The following is a 20,199-nucleotide window of genomic DNA, read 5'->3' as shown; positions in this document are numbered from 1 at the left end:
TAGTACTTCATGTCAATAGTCCCCTGCGTCGATAGTCCCCTGTGTCAATCGAGTACCCTGTGTCGATAGTCCCCCGTGTCAATAGTCCCCTAGTCCCCCATGTCAATAGTCCCCGGTGTCGATAGTACCCCGTGTCAATAATGCCCCGTGTCGATAGTACCCGATAGTCCCCCGTGTCGATAGTACCCAGTCCTCAGTGACAGACCAGCCTCCCACCAGGGCAGACATCCAAGATTCACTCACTGACTGACTCCCTCGACAACGCCGCCAAACCATGGAAAGACTCCATCCATGGCCCAATTTCCAGCCCTGATTTTGGGAACTTGACCTTTAAGACAGCTAAATATGTCGTCAGTACTAAAGTTTAACTGCACGTGCATGGTGGTCACGGTCAAAGTTAAAGCCGGTTGCCATCAGCCTACTAATGAAGACATGCAGTTGATTAACAATAATAATAATGATAACGATGCTGATGACGATGATGATGATAATAATAGTAATAATAATATAGTAATAACGACGATGATGATGATGATGACTATGACTGATGATGTTGATGATAATAACAATGATCGTAATAGTAATAATATTGTTATTAGTTCAGTTGTAGCTGTTGAAGTAGGAGTAGCAGTAGCAGCAGCAGCAGCAGCAGCATGTAATAGCAGCACTGAGTAGTTTTTAAAGGAATATAGAAACCACTGAAACTGGTACATTCTCCATCCTATCACCACTTCAGTATCTTGTGTGGTATGGCTAGTGTTCAGTTCGTCTCTCTCTCTCTCTCTCTCTCTCTCTCTCTCTCTCTCTCTCTCTCTCTCTCTCTGTGTGTGTGTGTGTGTGTGTGTGTGTGTGTGTGTGTGTGTGTGTGTGTGTGTGTGTGTTCAACTTGATAAGTTTATGCTGTTCGTCACACGTGAATTTGCGTTTTTTTTGTTTTTGTTTTTGTTTTTTAACTGAAAAACATTATCATTGATTGATCAGTATGGATGCTTGTATAGCTATAGCTCGATCAGATGTGAGTTAGAGTGGGTTTTGCAACGAAATTTTGCCAGATCAGCTCTCTTGTTGCCGTGGGTTATTTTACGTGCGCCACGTGCATGCTGCACACGCGGAGTCCTCGGTTTATCGTATCGTCTGATTGTGTGTGTGTGTGTGTGTTTGTGTGTGTGTCCGTCTGTCTGTTTTTTTTGTGTTTTGTTAATCAATTGGTTATGCCATACTTGTCTTGGCAAGGTTACTCTTGAATCATATATTTTATAATCCCAACATCGGAGATAACCAGTCAACGTTCTTCTGACCTACTTCAGGACTGCCAAGTTTCCATTCCGAGTGACCTTCACCTTGACCCACATGAACGATAACCCGACCCGACATTATGAAAGCTTGTTGGTCACTCTGTGTCCCAAGTAGACTTCGTCGAGTTGTGGTTTGTTGAACGTTAATTTTGGTTTCAAAATCATTTTCTCTTTCACGTGTCATGTTGTTCCCGTGGAGGATATCGTCACTGAAGTAATTGAACTAAAGTGCTGCGGTAAGTCATTTACACTATAAATGGAAAGACTGCAACTAATGCAAGCTCCGGCCGAAAATGAAAAGTAAAAGCACACGACAGTCAAATTTATACTCACAGTTCAACCTAAACAGTACATAATAAAACACGTAAATCTGACAGGTACAACACACACTCAGAAACATGAAATCTTACCACAGTGATGACATTTTTTTTTATGCCCAGTAGCTTCCTAATTAACTATGGTTGCATTTAATTAATTATTTTACCAGCCACTATAGTATAATTCCCAAAACAAGTGTTACTGCTTCAACTGTAAAGGTAAATTTATGCCATTACTGCTGTTGCTGCTCTTCCCATCTTCATCATGAAAGCATTATTAATTGTGTAATTTACCTTTTTGTTTTTGCAGAACTGTCAATAAAGGAAAAGATAAGTTTCAGTTTTGAATTTTGATCTCTTTTTTTCTTTCTTTCCATTTTTCATCCTAATGTTATCATAAGAGAAATTGGAACCCAGGTGAAGATTTTCCAGTCTTGATATAAAGCCAGAATCCAGTTTCTTTGTGCTGGTAAAAATGAGTTTAAATTCAATTGTATTCTTTTAACTGTAGACTGAAAGTTGACTTTTTTAAACATTAGTTTTAGCTTCTCTCACAGTAAATTGAAAAATAAAATCCACTGTAAACTTATAATGCAAACTGCAGTTCTGCATTGTTCAGATTAAATGAGAATTATCTTCTATTTTCAAATTTTAAATGCCTTGTTTTGGTGATTAAAAATACGTATAATTATTATATTACATATTTGGTCACATGCCTGTTTCTGCACAATTTTTTTTTTTTTTTTTTTAATTTATGATTCCTAGACCATCAGAAATTTGAAAGAAAAAGCATTCAATCTCCATGCAATTTTTGTATTGGTGTTTTAAAAAAAAGTTTTCAGTGAATCAGAATTGTTCTGAACTTTTGCACGCGCATGTGCGCATGTGTGGGTGTGTGCATATGTATCTTAATGCATTTAAGTGTGGCTGTGTCTTACTGCAAGTGATCAATTCAATGAGGAAAAACAAGTAGAGCTTTTGGATTAAATTAGCATGCTATGCATAGGGCACACTTGTCTGGTAATGACAAGCATTACAAAATAATACAGACTGCAGCGTACTGGAAGAAAACAACATGATAAGTGACATAATGACATCTCTCTGGATGTTGATTTTGCTTCACTAAAAAATTGTCTTTTTTGTCCAAAGCATGGGACCAGCACGATTTAGTCCTCATCTGCCACAACCACTTCTTTCTCAGTCATTCACTAAAGTGATTCAAGCAGAATAATAATAATGATGGCAATAATGATAATGATACTGATAATACTACTAATAATGACACTTCACATTTATATAGTGCTTATCCTGCTGCTCTGAGTGCATTTAACAATTCATGTAGTATGAACAAGGCACAGGAATATGTTTAAAAAAAAAAGTTTAAATGCATACTAGCTAAAAACACTGTTTTCACACCCCAGATCCCTGCAGACTGGACCGCGACAGACGTACACTGTGAGCAGCAAGGGGAGTAAGAATGGCTGAGGTAACAGCACTGGCTGAGGGCGTCAGACATTTTGGGAATCTGGAGATGGTGGACAGGATCAGGTATCATGAGATGCTGCAGCAAGAAGCTATGAATGGTGAGTTGGGGTTCTTCTTCTTCTTCTGCGTTCATAGGCTGCAACTCCCACGTTCACTCGTATGCACACGAGTGGGCTTTTACGTGTATGACTGTTCTGACCCCGCCATATAGGCAGCCATACTCCGCTTTCAGGGGTGTGCATGCTGGGAATGTTCTTGTTTCCATAACCCACCGAACGCTGACATGGATTACAGGATCTTTAACGTGCGTATTTGATCTTCTGCTTGCATATGCACATGAAGGGGGTTCAGGCACTAGCAGGTCTGCACATATGTTAACCTGGGAGATCGTAAAAATCTCCACCCTTTACCCACCAGGCGCCGTCACCGTGATTCGAACCCGGGACCCTCAGATTGAAAGTCCGTTGGGGTGATTTTGTTTACTTGCCCAGTGGGATATACTAGTGACTGTAGACATTTTGTTAAAGTATTAATTTTTTACATTTGAATGTTTTCATTTAAAAGATAAGGGAGGACTGAGGAGTAAATTTGTTAAAAGTCCTGTCAGGCTTATGTATATGTGTATGAATGTGTGTGTGTGTGTGTCGCTATATCAGAACCACAGATTATTGCAAACTTTTGGTTTTGAGTCTGGATGATTTGGTTCTTTCCATGGTGTGTGTGTGTGTGTGGGGGGGGGGTGGTGGGTGGTTGTGGGTGTGTGTGAACATGCATGCGTGTGTGGGTGTGAACATGTGTGTACATGTGTATGCCCATAGTGTGTGTCAATTTTTTGTTTGAATGTTTCATAGATCAGAAAAAAAGAGTGCATAAAATTATATTTTCAGGGGTTTATTGTTCATTTTGTCTGTTTGTTCTTTTGTTTGTTTTCATTGTTTGTGCATAAAATGCATTGTTTAGAGATATTTTCCCGTCAAGGGAGTGATATGTTGACAGTTATAGACACATGGCTTCCTAGTCGACGTCAGAAATATCAAAATCTGAGTTGTTCATCAAGCATTCACAATCTACTATGCACTTGTGCATATGTTTAGTGGACACTTATTTTGTGCTTGAAATGATTTGATGGAACAAGCATCAGCAGAACAAGGACACTGCTAAGAGACTGTGAACAGTGAAGCGTGTACTTAATCGCCGCTACATAGGCACCCCCTATTTCCACCCCGCTGTTGTTGTTCTCACTGCCCACACAGGCACTCGATCTCCCCCCGTCCCACCCATCTGCTGTTCTCACTGCCCACACAGGCACTCGATCCCCCCTTCCCACGGTACCCCTCTGCTGTTCTCACTGCCCACACAGGCACTCGATCCCCCCTTCCCACGGTACCCCTCTGCTGTTCTCACTGCCCACACAGGCACTCGCCCCCCCCTTCCCACGGTACCCCTCTGCTGTTCTCACTGCCCACACAGGCACTCGCCCCCCCCTTCCCACGGTACCCCTCTGCTGTTCTCACTGCCCACACAGGCACTCGCCCCCCACTTCCCACCCCTCTGCTGTTCTCACTGCCCACACAGGCACTTGCCCCCCTTCCCATGGTACCCCTCTGCTGTTCTCACTGCCCACACAGGCACTCGCCCCCCCCCCTTCCCATGGTACCCCTCTGCTGTTCTCACTGCCCACACAGGCACCCCCCCCCCCCCTTCCCACGGTACCCCTCTGCTGTTCTCACTGCCCACACAGGCACTCGCCCCCCCCTTCCCACGGTACCACTCCTCTGCTGTTCTCACTGCCCACACAGGCACCACCCCCCCCCCCCCCCCGCCCCCCCTTCCCACCCCTCTGCTGTTCTCACTGCCCACACAGGCACTCGCCCCCCCCCCCCCCCCTTCCCATGGTACCCCTCTGCTGTTCTCACTGCCCACACAGGCACTCGCCCCCCCCCTTCCCACGGTACCCCTCTGCTGTTCTCACTGCCCACACAGGCACTCGCCCCCCCCCCCTTCCCACGGTACCCCTCTGCTGTTCTCACTGCCCACACAGGCACTCGCCCCCCTTCCCATGGTACCCCTCTGCTGTTCTCACTGCCCACACAGGCACTCGCCCCCCTTCCCATGGTACCCCTCTGTTGTTCTCACTGCCCACACAGGCACTCGCCCCCCTTCCCATGGTACCCCTCTGTTGTTCTCACTGCCCACACAGGCACTCGCCCCCCCCCTTCCCACGGTACCCCTCTGCTGTTCTCACTGCCCAAGGGCACTCGCCCCCCCCCTTCCCACAGTACCCCTCTGCTGTTCTCACTGCCCACACAGGCACTCGCCCCCCCCTTCCCACGGTACCCCTCTGCTGTTCTCACTGCCCACACAGGCACTCCCCCCCCCCTTCCCACCCCTCTGCTGTTCTCAGTGCCCGCCTGCTGGGGTGTCTTTATTTACTGTGCTGTCAGTGAGAGTCAGGCAACCAGAAAGTTAAGCTGATCTGCATGCAGGCATGCTGATTGTTTATCTGATTCACTCTTATTTTGTTGGTATATATACTATATATATTGTTAATGTTTTCTTAAAGAGTGATTTTGGTTTGACTTTCTTTTGCGATCATGTTTCTGCCTACTCTTCTCTTCTCTTTGTTTATGTTTGAGCTGTTGCCACAACAAACGGGAGGATATTTCTTTCTTTCTGTTCTATGATCAATATCAACTTGCAGATGACTCTGTCATGGTTGATGCATGCTGGTTTTTTCATGTTTCCATAATCCTCCAAACACTGACGTGGATTACAGGATCTTGAATGTGTGTTGATCTTCTGCACACATATACACATAAAGGGATTTCAGGCACTAGCAGGTCTGCACATATGTTGACCTGGGTTTGTGTTTGGAGTCATTGGCAAGCTTATTTTGCGCTCTTTCCAGACATCTGCTTCTCTTGTCATATTTACAATCCATCTGGGAAGAGGATGCACCGAAGGAACAAAACTAATTTACCACTGAACAAGCCTAAAGTGATAGCTGATAGCTGATACCCACCAGCACTGCCTGCTTATCAGCCTGGCTTTCTTTTTTTTTTTTATATCCTGCTGCCACTTGCTGAGGGTTCATGAACATTGGCTGGATAAACATAACAGCCTGCCCTTAACACCGCCACACACACACACACACACACACACACACCACACACATACACACAAACATACACCGACTTACTGTTATTCATTGTTTTGTTTTTTTTAATTAAAAATGCTGTTGTTCCACAATCTTGGTTGGGAAATGGGGTGTTTTTTATTTATTTATTTATTTTTTTAACATATTCATTAAAAAAAATCCAGCCTTTTTCTTGGCAATCAAATGGTTATAGATGTTATGTTTAAGAGTGTACACATAAACATGTATGGCATTTGACAGTAGTCTTGTGACAGAAATGTTAATACTCCAGGTTCAGATTGTGATTCTGGGCATTTTTTTCTATATAGTGTAAATTATTTTGGGTGTTATTTCTATCATCTCGCATTTATGAAACTAATGGGAATGGCTGAGCAGCAGTTGCTCCCCATTGTTCACATTGTCTTAACTGAAAACAATAAGATAGGTAATTTGTTATAGTTTGTTTTGCTCCGGAAAGGACCGCGTTTAACTATTTGAATTGACAGTATAGCTGTTTGTCCTTCCGGTCATAACATTTTATTTTTATATAGCGCTAAAATTCAAGCATAAGCAAGCTCTAAACGCTTCACAAATCCAGTACCTAAAGTGAAACAAGAAAGCACATAAAAAGTAATAGAAACAAGTGAAACAGAATCATTATGATGATAAAAACACAATGCACAAACCCCACAAAGTAACATGCTCTCAATATAACAACTGTCACACTCTATCACACACACACACACACACACACACACACACACACACACACACACACAAGAACATAATAAAATGACTGAGATAATAGCAATTTTCACCTAAAATATATATACATGTAAAAAGGAGCATGATTATAATTTGGATGCCATGTATGTGTAAAAATTGTAAAATAAAGTTTTGGATAGAAAAGGTAAAAAGGGTAAAAAAAATCGGCAGTCATTCTCCCTTTCAAACCACACCACCACCATCCATCTACCCACCCCCATTTTCTCTAATCACCCATCATACACTCACATTGTCATGAGCCTGGGACAACAGCATTATATGAGTTATGACAAGTGTTGTTTAAAGAGATAAGTTTTAACTGACTTCAGACGATGGAACGCTATAGCGTTCCTGATGTAAGGTAGCGTTCCAGATGATGAAATGCTATAGCAGTTTCGACAATTAAAAATTTTTCCATGTTTTCTTCATGGGGTAGCATAACCATTGCAGGTACACTGGGCATTGTGAACATGTCAATGGTCGAATGGAAAGTTTCTTCAGGACACCACACGACAAGCTAATCTGCATACATATTGAAAATGGCATCACAGGCGATACAAGTGGAAATTTTTGGAGCAAACTTGACCATGACAGCGGCTTTTACCACTGCTGAAGTGATTGAAATGCTTCAGACTGAAGGTTTTGACATCGACGAGGATGATGAAGATATTGAATAAAGTATCAGCTTTGTGGAAAGCTACCAGCAAGAAGGTACTGATAGTGACTAGTCTTCTGACAGCAGTGAAGAGGGAGGGGGGCTGGCCATTCACAGGACGTGAGGAGAGGGGTCAGTGGGTCAAGTACAGTGAGTTTCATTTAGTTACTTTATGTTTTGTATTTTTTGTGATTTTTTTTCCGAACCTAACAAATGGGTCATCTGTAGGGAAAAGCAAGGGAGAAAACTATTTGTCCAGAGTGAGTTAAGATTTGCTTTTAAGGTAGATTGATGAGTTGTTTGTCTGAGAGCAGTAGGCAGAGAATTTGAAGTTGTTGTGCCAAAGACGGAAAACGACTCTTTCCACAGGAGTTAAGGAAGTATCAGGGAACAGTTAGCTGGGAGGAGTCAAGAGATCTCAATGTTCTGTTTGGCAAGTATGGATTAACAAGTTCAGAAAGATATGAGGGTGTGGTATCACAATTCAGGCACTGAAAGCATAAACAGGCAACTTTATTTTCAATTCTGGCTTGAAGAGGCAGCCAATGAGTGTCTGCAGGAGTGCAGTAGCACTCTCTTTCCTCAACCTTTCAAGGACAAGTCGAGCTGTGCTACTCTGTATTTTCTGCAGTTTGTAGAGTTTATCATTGGGAAGGCCAGCTAATAAAGAATTGCAATAATCTGGGCGGGATATAATGAAGGCGACAGCAAGTTTGTTGGCAGCATCAACAAAGTATGGAAAGATTTTGAAGGAAAAACGTTACTGTAGGTGAGAAGGAAAGAACTTTCAGGAAAAAAAAGTTAATACTGCACTTACCTTAGAAAGAAATGTAACATGAACCCAGAGCATCAGTTTATGGTGTCTTGTTTGAGGGGAACCAGAATTTTCTCTCCCTCCACTGGACATTGAGTTGTGGTTTGGACACAAGTATTTGGACAAGACGACAAACTGAGGTCCCTTGTGTGGCACAAACCTTTGTTTTTTTGCTGCCCAATCATCTGCACCACTTCAGTGGCATTACTCCCACGCCGCTCATACTGAGTCTCCCACACATGACCACATCTGGGTTCATCTGTCACAGTCCCAGCATCAACAGTTCGCTGGGAACTTTTGCTGTTAGGTTGCCAGGAGGCCACACACTAGAGGAGACCATGTACTGCTGTCAGATCGCTTTGGTAGTGTTCAGTAGTGCCTGTTAGCAGACCACCTATTAAGCCCCCTTCTGGCAAAAATAATGGCTTAGTCATGGAGCCAGACTGAGTGAACATCCCCCTAAGAGTGGAGTCCACCCCTACATCCCTCCAACAACAGCATCCCATGAATTTGCTGACACTGAAGACACTGAAGACCTTGACAGGACTCACCCCAAGCATGGAAGTGAAGGGGTAATGAAACAGAGGTCAACCCATGAGAGCAGGGCATGAAAAGGCACATGATTTGGGACATTTTGATTTTTTTCTTTATTCATGATGAAGGAGGGGGAGAATGGTGATGATGATGATGCTGCTGCTATGGAGGTCCATTTAGGTTTGGGACTACATGACAAGGCTGTACTCTACACTTCCTGTCATTATGATATCCCAGTGTTACCCAGGCTTGAGAGATACAGACATTTGCATTGTTGGTCAGGAAATTAGAGCAACACACCCACCCAAAGATGTATCCGTGATGTGGACGATACTCAACTGTGTGGAACCAGTCTTCCCATTTAAGCCCATAGCACACTGAACTCTGGGTAGGAGCCAACCATGGGATAAACATCCCACCTCTGCTGGGATTCAAACCTGCATCTTCCCAATTGTCGATCAGTGATGCTAACCACTTTGCCACGGTGGCTGGAAAGTAGCACAATTTTAATGCATATAAAACAACCCACAGCAACAAAAAGATTGTGGCAAAATTCTGTAGGAAAATCCACTTTATTAGTAAAGCAGATACACTTGCAGGCATAAAAAATGGGGATGGTGCTGCAGTTTGTTCTCGTTTGGGAGAGCTGCCCAAATTTCACACAGAGAAATCTCTAGTGATAAACAATAATGCAATACAGTATGGAGATACAGATGTAGACATATGTATATTGTATATGTGGACTGTATGTGCTGTTGACAGGGAATTGTGAAGCAGTGGAACAGATGCTTGCTCTGGGTCTGGAATGGAAACCACAACTAACGCCTGTCAAACACAACCCTGTGCATGCTGCTTTGCAAAACGTAAGTTGTTTACAATAGTTACGACTTATCAGCTTCTTTCTTCTAGCACATAGGTGCAGCAGCATACATGCATGCATGTTGAAGCATTCACATACAATTATTTTTTTCTTCATGCACATTTATACAAAAGCATGCAGATACAAAATAATGTTTACACTTTAACATTTCACAGGAATGCTGACATGCATATGTATGCTGACATGAACATACACACACAAACACACACACACACACACACACACACACACACACACACACACACACACACACACACACACACACACACACACACACACACACACACACACACACACAGAGGACACAGAGAAATGTGTGATTTTCAGGAGGATGTTGAACTTGCAAAGCTGCTGCTGGGGATAGAGAACTTGGCACATGAACCCAACTGCTATGGGGAGACCCCACTGCACCTGGCCTGCAGAAAGAACATGGCAGGTGTGTTCACTTCATGACCCTCTGCTTTTCTCTGTTTCTTCTTCTTCTCCTTGTTCTTGTTACCCTTTTGCGTTGTATTACTCTTTTTTCGTCACAACAGATTTGTCTGTGTGGAATTAAGGTTGTTCTCGCCAGAGAGGGCGCATCACTAGACTGAGAGCACCATCCATTTTTTTCTTCTTTTTTTTCTGCCTGCAGGTTGTTGTTTTGTGTGTGTGTGTGTATTTTCCTATCAAAGTGGATTTTTCAACAGAATTTTGCCAGGGACAACCCTTTTGTTGCTATGGGTTCTTTTACATGCACAAATTGCATGCTGCACACAGAACCTCAGTTTATTGTCTCATCCGAATGACTAGTGTCCAGACCACCACTCAAGGTCTATTGGAGGGGGAGAAAATACTGGCAACTGTACCAGGATTTGAACCAGTGCGTGCAGATATTCTTGGTTCCTAGGTGGATGTGTTACCTCTGGGCCATCACTCCATCACAGTGTCAGTGCAGCCCGTCTGATTAATGACGTCGTCCTCTCCAAGCCATGGAGCTTGGTGTGCAGGGGGGTTGTTGTCAGTCACATGGTGTCTCTGAGCCCCTTCACGAGGGGACAGGTCTGAAGAATGTGTGCTGGTGTTTGGTCTATGAGGCAACAGGTGCAATGTGTGTGTGTGTGTGTGCGCACTCGCGTGTGTGTTCGTTCTTTAGTTTAGCATCCTTTCACTATCGGTGATACCAGACGATTAGAAAAAAAGGGGTCGGGAGGGAGGGGGGGTGGGGGGTGGGGGGGGGGAGAGGAAAACAGAAAAGGTAGAAAACTACCAAGAAATGCATAACTAACATGCAAATGCATTTAACAGTAACAATTCAGTAATGAGAAACTAGTATTACAATTCTCAAGTACATTAAAGGAATGTAGAAATAGGGCTATGAACTAATGCCTGTGAAAGTTTGACCATAAGAACCTTGTCAGAAATAACTTTCCAAAAATCATCTGCAGAATAGTTATTCTCTTTGAAATAAAATTCATTCATTCGTTCATTCATATTCTCTCTCTGTCTCTCTCTGCCTCTGTGTGTGTGTGTGTGTGTGTGTGTGTGTGTGTGTGTGTGTGTGCAAAGATATATAAGCGCATTTTGGGTAACTGAATCAGTTAAAGTTTAATTGTTTGACCCTCAGGTTTATTTTACTTACATTTGTACACAAAGTTCGTCTCAGTATTATTGGAGTTTCTGTGTGTCAGCGTGCTTGTATATATGCATCTGTGCTAAACTTTTACACAGCATTTTCTCAGCAACTGCAAGTGGTATCGAATGTGAACTGTGCAGGATGGTATATTGTTATACCAATCAGTGCTCTAATATTTATAGCTGTCTCCTTCATGAAGGTGCTGCACATAACTGTGTGAAAATCATATTCCCAGTAAGCGGTTTGGCAGTGAATTTGATGCTTGAAAATTAACATTCTCTCAGAACCAGCCATATATCATGCTTGGTGTTTTTTCCATTGTGACTTTAAACATATTTTATATGCACTGATCATTTCTTGGACCAGTTTAAAGTATTTCATCTTGTATCCTTGATTGATTTTCATGTTGCTTTTTTATCAGCAAACATTTCAAAATTTCTCGTTTAGAGATAATAAAGTATTCTCATTATCATGGCACATGTCTGTGTGCTTGTTTTTGTTTTTCTCGTTATATTGCTGAAGTGTTTTTGGGTGGGGGTGATTGATTTTTTAGTGTTGTGTGATTTGGGATACTGTACATTATTTGGGCATTGTGATATTTTTGACAGGTTTCGAGTATTGGGGTTCATTTTAAGTAATGTGAGTGGTGTTAAATACTCTGTGTGATGTTGACGTGTCATTTTGGGAGGGGGTTAGATTGATGTTAAGTCTTGTGATGTCTTTAGATGTGTATTATTTTGACATTGTGGTGTATGTGATGGGTTTTTAAGTATTGGGATTGGTATTTAAGCATTATGATATGGTTTTGAGTATTGTGGGATTACTGTTAAGTATTCTGATACAAACCGTGCATTATGTAGGTACTGTTAAGTAAGATGTATAATTATGATGAGTGTTGCGTACAATGATTTTTGAATGTGTCTGAACATACTTCAGTGTTTGGTTGCATGTCTGTGTTGGATTATGGATGCAAGTTCTTCATTTTAGTTTTCAAATTCATGTTTTACTCATCGGTTGTTACATCTTACTGCACAACTGAATATGTGTTACATGGGAAGGTGCTGTATTAATTGTATTATTATTGTTGTCGTTGTGTTCAGAGGTGTCGAGGCAGTTACTAGAGCTGGGGGTGGACATGAATGCGCGAGACCAGGAAGAAGGAACTCCGCTTTTCCATGCTGTGTACCAACACAGCACAGACTGTGTGCAACTGCTGATTGAAGGTGGGAGGCTGTGTGTGTGTGTGTGTTGTGTGTGTGTTGTGTGTGTGTGTGTGTGTGGTGTATGTGTCAGACTGAGTGTATAACTGCTGATTGAAGGTGGGAGGCTGTGTGTGTGTGTGTGTGTGTGTGTGTGGTATGTGTCAGATTGTGTGCAACTGATGATTGAAGGTGTGTGTGTGTGTGTGTGTGTGTGTGTGTGTGTGCATGTGTGTGTAACTGAAGGCTGACTGAATGATACAAGAAACAAATGACTAGAACCTAAAGGCAGCTCTCAGTCTGCTCTACCCAGGTGGGCAGCCTGTTGTGTACTTGACTCTGGGTTTGTAAAGTGCATAGGGTTTGGTCTCTGACTGATGAAAGGTGCTATTTAAGTATCCATATCAATCAGTCCATTGATATTTACAGGTGTTTATTTGTAGACAAAACACAAAAACAAAACAAAACAAGCTTGTGACTGACAGATAGGGCATTCATCAAACAAACTGTGAAGATGATGGCTGGAGAAATAAAAGAGTGAACAAACAAGAAACGCCCTTTGGCAGGTTCTGTGGATGGTTTGTAGCAGTAAAAAGAAATAATAGAAGTAAATAGAAAGGTCTCGGCACTCAGCTCTTTCAAGTCTGGCCTTAAAACCCACCTCTTCCCAAGATAGCCTCCCTTCCCTGCCTCTTCCTTTTCTTCAGTTTCTCCAGTTTTTAGAGTTATGCATGCGTGTGAATGACTGGTGCGAAAGCGCTTTGATTTGTCTCTGCACAAGATTCAGCGCTGTATAAATACCAGTATTATGTAATTGTTAAATTACTGCTGCTTCTGCAGCCTCTATTTCACTTGTAATGTACATGTGGGGTTTAAGGTGCATGACTGTCACGGTGAAAAACATACACTCTTTCTTCATGCCCAAAGGGTGAATTGCAGTCACGTTCACTTTAAATTTGGTGTTATAGGCAACTTGGTATCAATATGATAAGTTGAACATGAGCCATGTTGAATTGAACATTGGTAAGACTGAAACATGCATGTGTAGCTGTTCAGAGTGATCGTGTACATTTATTGTGATCAGTGATGTTGTCATATATTCAGTTAAATGAGACAGGTGGCACCAAGTGGTGGTCAGAATGTAGTTTTCAGATGCAGATTGGGTGCATGCATCCAGTAAGAAGCAGGGATCAGATTTGATTTTTTTTTTTTTTTAAAGGCGGAAAGTCTGGTAAGTTTTCTACCATTGTCAGATTGTTGGAGGAAGGTGGCAAAATGGATAAGATACTCATCTGCTAATTCAGTGTCCGTTAGGGTCTGGGTTCAAATTCTGCTCTCACCCTTTCTCCAAAGTTGGACTGGAAAATCAAACTGAACATCTAGTCTTTTGTATGAGATGATAAACTGAGGTCCTGTGTGTAGCATACACACTGAAAAAGAGTTGTCCTCTGGCAAAATTCTGCTGAAAAAAAATCCACTCAGATAGGTACACAAATATACTTGCATGCTCTCAAGGCCTGACTAGTGCATTGGGTTATGCCGCTGTCAGGCATCAGACTAGCAGATGTGGTGTAGTGTTTAAGGATTTGTCCGAATGCAGTGACACCTCCTTGAGAAACTTAAGCTGAAACTGTCATGATGTTGTGATGTTTTTGTAGCTGGGTGCGATCTGGACGCCTTGACGGATCAGCTGATGACCCCCATGGATCAAGCATTGCTGAATCGGCACCAGGACATCGTGGCCCTGCTGCTCTGTGCGGGATGCACCACGGAGAAGCTGCAAGGTCACGTCTTCTACAGGGACCACACGGCCAACTCCTTCTTCTGCAGTCTGTGGGAGAGCGGAGACCTGGACAACATGCGCCTCTTTCTCGACTGTGGCTATCGCATCAGTCCCCCTGAGATGTGTGCCTTGAAAAAGACATGTCGGCAGCTGAGTGTGCACCAGATGGAGAGGGACACACTGGAGATCTTGAAGGACGTCACGGAGAGACCCCAGAAGTTGTCGACTTTGTGCAGAGTTAGTGTTCGACGAATGCTGATGAAGAGGAGGTGTCAGTATCATACGCCCATGAATGCCATGATTGGCAGTTTGCCCGTGCCAGCTATGGTGAAACAGTTTCTAATGATGACCACAGATAACACTTTGAAGGAAACTCAAAGTCAGTGAACCATGTGTTTTCTTTTTTGGTCAAGAAATTGGAACACAGTGAAGTTAGTATTTTATTTTTGGACATAATTAAATTCTGTATACAGTTTATGATATGATTATCATTTGGTTGATACCAAAATGTTCTGTGAACACTGTTTTCATTGGGGATGGGAAGGTTTCTGATGTGGAAACCTGAAGTTGTGCAGTTGTTGCTTTGGAGGACCTGTCAGGGTTCATACAGGTTAAAAAAAAAAAAGAAGTACAAAATGACATGATGGTAGTTGTGAGTTTAACAACCTATTGGCGATCTGCCCTGAAGATCAAGTTGTTCATGGCTGTGGTCTTTCTCCGTGAAGGGTGGTGTGGTCAAGGCATCGGCCCTGATGTCCTGTGGGGGCATAGTCCTGGCGGTCTGAGGGTGGTCCTCACTGCGTCCTGGCTGCTCTTTGGGGTGGTTGTCGGAATTGATTTTTTAAATTCGTTTAATAGTTGACCCCGGACCCAGGTTTATAAAAGTATATAATTTTGGTTCTTTTTACATGAAAAAAAGGAGAAATTTTCTTGGTTTCAGTCAAAGCACAGCAGTAAACTGTTTCACTCTAATTTAAGTTTAAAAGTAAAATAATGTTTTAAAAAGACCTATCTGAAAATGATCTTTGGAAAAAATATTGCAATGCTCATCCATGTTGTCAATTATTCATCCATCTATACTTTTCGGAAAGAGAAATGAACACACAGTCTTCCTGTCTCCCAGGTCAACAGATGTGCAGACCTGCTAGTGCCTGAACCCCCTTCGTGTGTATACGCAAGCAGAAGATCAAATACGCATGTTAAAGATCCTGTAATCCATGTCAGCGTTCGGTGGGTTATGGAAACGAGCACATACCCAGCATGCACACCCCTGAAAGCGGAGTATGGCTGCCTCCATGGTGGGGTAAAAACAGTCATTCATGTAAAAGCCCACTCGTGTACATACGAGTGAATATGGGAGTTGCAGCCCACAAACGCAGAAGAAGAAGAAGAATACACAATCCAATTGTGACAATTCAACACAAATATAATGATTTTTGCGATTGGAAAATTCCTACACTGGCGTGGAGATTGTTATGCCAGGACACTTTTTTTGCATGCAGAAAGGGTTGGAAATTTCTTTCCTTGGGCACTCAAGAGGTTAACGCTGGGTTTGATTTGGCCAAGGAGATGTGGCAGAGGGTCAAGGGTTGGGGGGTTGGGTGGAGGGGGGGGGGGGTGTTGAAACAGAAACAAGGAAGATTCATGGTGACCAGTGTTTTATGATACATGTTGGGAGGGAGGAAGGGGGAGAGAGCAAGGCCATGTGCCATTGTGAATTATCAAAACACAAGGCCATGTACCATGTATTATCAAAAAAACAAGGCCATGTGTCATGTATTATCAAAAAATACAATCTATATGACACATGTTATAGCTGCTGAGGAGACTTTTTTCTTTTCTTTTTTTTTTACACTGGTAAAGGTTTGTAACTGGCTTGATAAGAAGTAAGAAGTCTACAGGTCATCATTCGGAATTTTGATCTGAGGATGAGATTTGTCTTTGATAGTCACTTGGTATCTCTGTGCACCCAGCACAAGACAGTATTTATATCTCATAGTTCTCTCAGTTTATTTGTGATTATTTTTCTTTCTTTCTTATTTTTTGTGTGTTTTTTTTGTGTTTGTTTTGTTTTGTCTTAAGCTTCTTCAGATCTCCTGTTTGTTAGTTATTCATACTTGTATTTAATAAAATACAGGCATGCACCAGCATGCACCAGTCATGTGTGTGTGCAAGCACATACCAGAAGACCGACACTGCACAAAACACACACACACACACACACACACACACACACAACCAGAAAATGAAGTTAAGCCTTTCATCACTATTTCATTTGAGCTTTTTTAAACCTTCATGTGACAACAGTGTGTCACTAGGTATTTTTCAAGTTTTAGTCTGTGGGGTTTTAAAGGTTTTTAAACATTTTTCTTATGAAAAAGTCTATCTGTATGAACCTTGTCATATGTGCCTTTGATTAGAACTGTGTGTACTTGTGCATGAATTTGTGTGTGTGTGCATGTGCATCTGCATGTGTGTGTGTGCGCGCACGCGCGTGCGTGCGTGCGTGCATGCATGCGTGCGTGCATGTGTGTGTGTGTGGGGGTGTGTGCATGTGTGTGTGTGTGCATGTGTATGTGTGTGTGCATCTATTCTTCAATTTAATGCCTTTTGACTGACATTGATAGTGTGTGTGTGTGTGTGTGTGTGTACACATGTACGTGTGTGTGTGTGTGCTCTGCAACAGAGAAGCAGCTTTCTTTTACATCAAAAAAGAAAGTTATTTTGAGGCCATGACCTTACAGAGCAGTGTACAAGCGGTGTGGCTTGATGTGTTTGTTACCTGTTTTGTAAAAAAACAACAACAAAAAACAAATCCCTGTGTGGTGATAACAGAAACATATGTTATGTGCCATTCATGATCACATATATTTTGTTTTTAAAATGTTTAAAAAAATACTGTGTGATATATAGACACAAGAAACTATTACCTCTGCACTAGTTGGGTCACGGTTAAGTATGTGTAATTAAATTTGTTTTTAAACTGTTTTAAAAAATACTGTGTGATATATAGACACAAGAAACTATTACAGACATGACAGATAACGTACAAATCGGCACTGAATTTGGCAAGAACAGCAAGCAAACAACAGCAAACAGGTCCAGGTAAACTTCTTATGATTGTGGTATTTACCATTCAATTTAACAACCAACCAAGTTTTGATTTTTAAGTTTTCTGGGTCCTGTATCAAGCTCACTACACAATTCTTCCATGTACATCAGATTGCTATATTTGAATTAGAGGTTTTTATGCACATTTTCCATTTCTTTGGAGATGTAATTATTGTTTTTTGTGTGTATATTCTTTTATCTTCCGTGAAGATGTGCTGTACTTTTTTTTCCCTGTGAAAATGGTATTATTTATTTATTTATTTTTTACAGATTATCTTTTATATGATAAGATGTGTAGTCATATGAAATTTTTTATTCAGCTTTATTGAATAGGATAATTATTTGTTTGTTACTGCTATTGTTGTTTAAATCTCTTTTTTATGTTGAGATATATGCATATGTTCCATTTCTTTGGAACTATACTTTCTTTTTTTTTGTATTTTCATATATCTTCTGTGAAGATGTGCTGTGCTTTTTTCTGTGAAATTGATCTGTTCTTATTTTTTTTATGCTAAGATGTATAGTCATATTAAATTATTGTTCAGCTTAATGAAAAGGAGCATTATTCATTTCTGCTATTGTTTTTTTAATTTATTTATTTGAGATATATGCATATTTTCCATTTCTTTGGAAATGCAGCTTTTGTTTTCTTTTATCTTTTGTGAAGAACAGCTGTGTTTTTTCTGTGGAGATGGATCTGTTCCATTTTTGTTATCAATATTTTATTGACACTTGTGTAAACAAAGTGAGTCTATGTTTTAACCCGGTGTTCGGTTGTCTGTGTGTGTGTGTGTCGTGTGTTCATGGTAAACTTTAACATTGCCATTTTCTCTGCAAATACTTTGTCAGTTGACACCAAATTTGGCATAAAAATAGGAAAAATTCAGTTCTTTCCAGTCATCTTGTTTAAAACAATATTGCACCTCTGGGATCGGCACAAAAAAAAATAAAAAAAGAAGCCAAATTATATGCAAACTGAATTTACTGTTATATTTATATTTTTTTAATTCTCTAAACTTGGCACTTTGATTTGATATTCTGACACAACAACAAGACCAGTCATTTTTATTATTTTTGTGTTTAAACAGGAACTTCTTTTGCTAAGCATGGAAGTTAAATTTATTTTGCATGTCTTTGGTGCAGATAGTAAAAAAGGGAAATTAATCTGTAATTAATGCTAGGGGGCTTAATTTGTTTTAAACTGATATTTCTCATCTTAAACATTACATTTTGAAATTATACTCAGTACACAGAAAGCTTGTGTGTTTTACTCTCAGTGTACAGGGCTTTCACTATGTTCATTTGCCCAAAGTGGTCTTTTTCGGAAAATACTAAAATAAATACGACGAGTGGACTTTATAGATCTGAGTCCTGGGTCCTGAGTCTGAGGCTGGGTCCTGAAGGTCATGTGCAAAAATCAACTGCGTAGACATATTTATACATATTCAAAGCGCGTGCTCATATTCTTCGCGATCGCGAACGATGCCATTTTGTTTCAAGTTGTTGACCTGCCCGTTCAATCCTATATTCAATCAACAATACACAATAACATGTGATGGAAAGTTGGGAGACCGTTAAATATTTATTCAGAGAAAGATTTGTGAATGCCTCATCACTTACTGGATTATGCCCCAAACTGCCATAAAAATATCCACAGAATCAGTCGAAATTCACAGTTAAAAATAATAAACCATGAGAGTTAATACCCTTGAATTGATGAAACGTAAAAATTTCCAGTCTTGACTTTTCTCAAAATGAAGTCCTTTTCACTTCATACGACGTTTAGAAGTACTTGTACTTGACTCAACATGTTATTAGTTTAACAAAATACTCAGTTTTCATATCAACTTTAAAACTATAAAACTAGAATGAACATAAAAGAGAAATTGAATGGACCATGTCAACTGGGTGTAACTAAACTTGTACATCTATCTAGATCCAGAGAAAACGGCTAAATGTTGCAGTGTGATTGCGGCGATAGCCACGTCTCCTTTACTGCAGACTTAAAAAGAATTTTTAATTGCCCTTAAAGATTTTTTGAATGCCCAAGATACACCAGAATAATATGATTCAAACAGTGTTCTCACTGCGAATACCACAGTCGATTTATCGCCCTTTAAAAAAAGCATGTTTAAATGTTATATTTTTGAATGTTAGTTAAGGAGCCATGATAGTGTAATGGGTAAGACAGTTTCTTCTCCCCTGAACATGCGGGGTTCGAATCTGCCATCAGGACTTTTTTTTTCTTTTTTCTTTTTCTTTTAACCCGAAGCTTTATAATAACAAATTCAGAACACATTTTAACGATTAAATTTTTTTAAAGTGTATCACAAGTGAGTCTTAAAGGCCTTGCCTCTCTTGTTTTTTGTATTTTAAGATGTGTACTCATATTGAATTATTGCTCAACATTATAGAAAAGGAACATTATTATGTTCTGAGAAAGAGAGGAAGGGAGGGAGGGAGAGAGTTTGAGAGAGAGAGAAAGAGATGTGGCAACACTAATCAACCAGGTGTGAAATTAGCTGACATAATGATAAGCCAGGAACAGACAGCAGTAAAATGCAGTGAATTTTTTTTTTTTTTTTTTTTTTTTTAAAGAAAAAGACAAAT

The 20,199-nt window shown here is 40.9% G+C and overlaps 1 protein-coding gene across 1 annotated transcript; it reads left to right on the top strand.

The window, feature by feature from the left end:
• The first annotated feature begins 1,362 nt into the window (after positions 1–1,362).
• LOC143299865 (uncharacterized) lies at positions 1,363–20,198 on the top strand. Its single transcript, XM_076613358.1, has 6 exons — positions 1,363–1,531; positions 3,034–3,195; positions 9,764–9,864; positions 10,209–10,317; positions 12,597–12,719; positions 14,354–20,198. Exons 2-6 carry the CDS (start codon positions 3,090–3,092, stop codon positions 14,863–14,865), a joined length of 951 nt encoding a protein of 316 aa, XP_076469473.1. The 5' UTR covers positions 1,363–1,531; positions 3,034–3,089; the 3' UTR covers positions 14,866–20,198.
• The last annotated feature ends 1 nt before the right edge of the window (position 20,199 follows it).

This window comes from Babylonia areolata, chromosome 25, assembly GCF_041734735.1.
Source record: "Babylonia areolata isolate BAREFJ2019XMU chromosome 25, ASM4173473v1, whole genome shotgun sequence".
Lineage (NCBI taxonomy): Eukaryota > Metazoa > Mollusca > Gastropoda > Neogastropoda > Buccinidae > Babylonia > Babylonia areolata.
The sequence above is the reverse complement of the archived record's forward strand: the minus strand, read 5'-3'. Positions and strand labels throughout refer to the sequence as shown.

Coding starts and splice junctions, on each gene's coding strand:
- LOC143299865 (XM_076613358.1), top strand. CDS start 3,090: ATGGCTGAGGTAACAGCACTGGCTGAGGGCGTCAGACATTTTGGGAAT. Junction 9,865..10,208: donor TGCATGCTGCTTTGCAAAAC/GTAAGTTGTTTA, acceptor TGTGATTTTCAG/GAGGATGTTGAACTTGCAAA. Junction 10,318..12,596: donor CTGCAGAAAGAACATGGCAG/GTGTGTTCACTT, acceptor CGTTGTGTTCAG/AGGTGTCGAGGCAGTTACTA.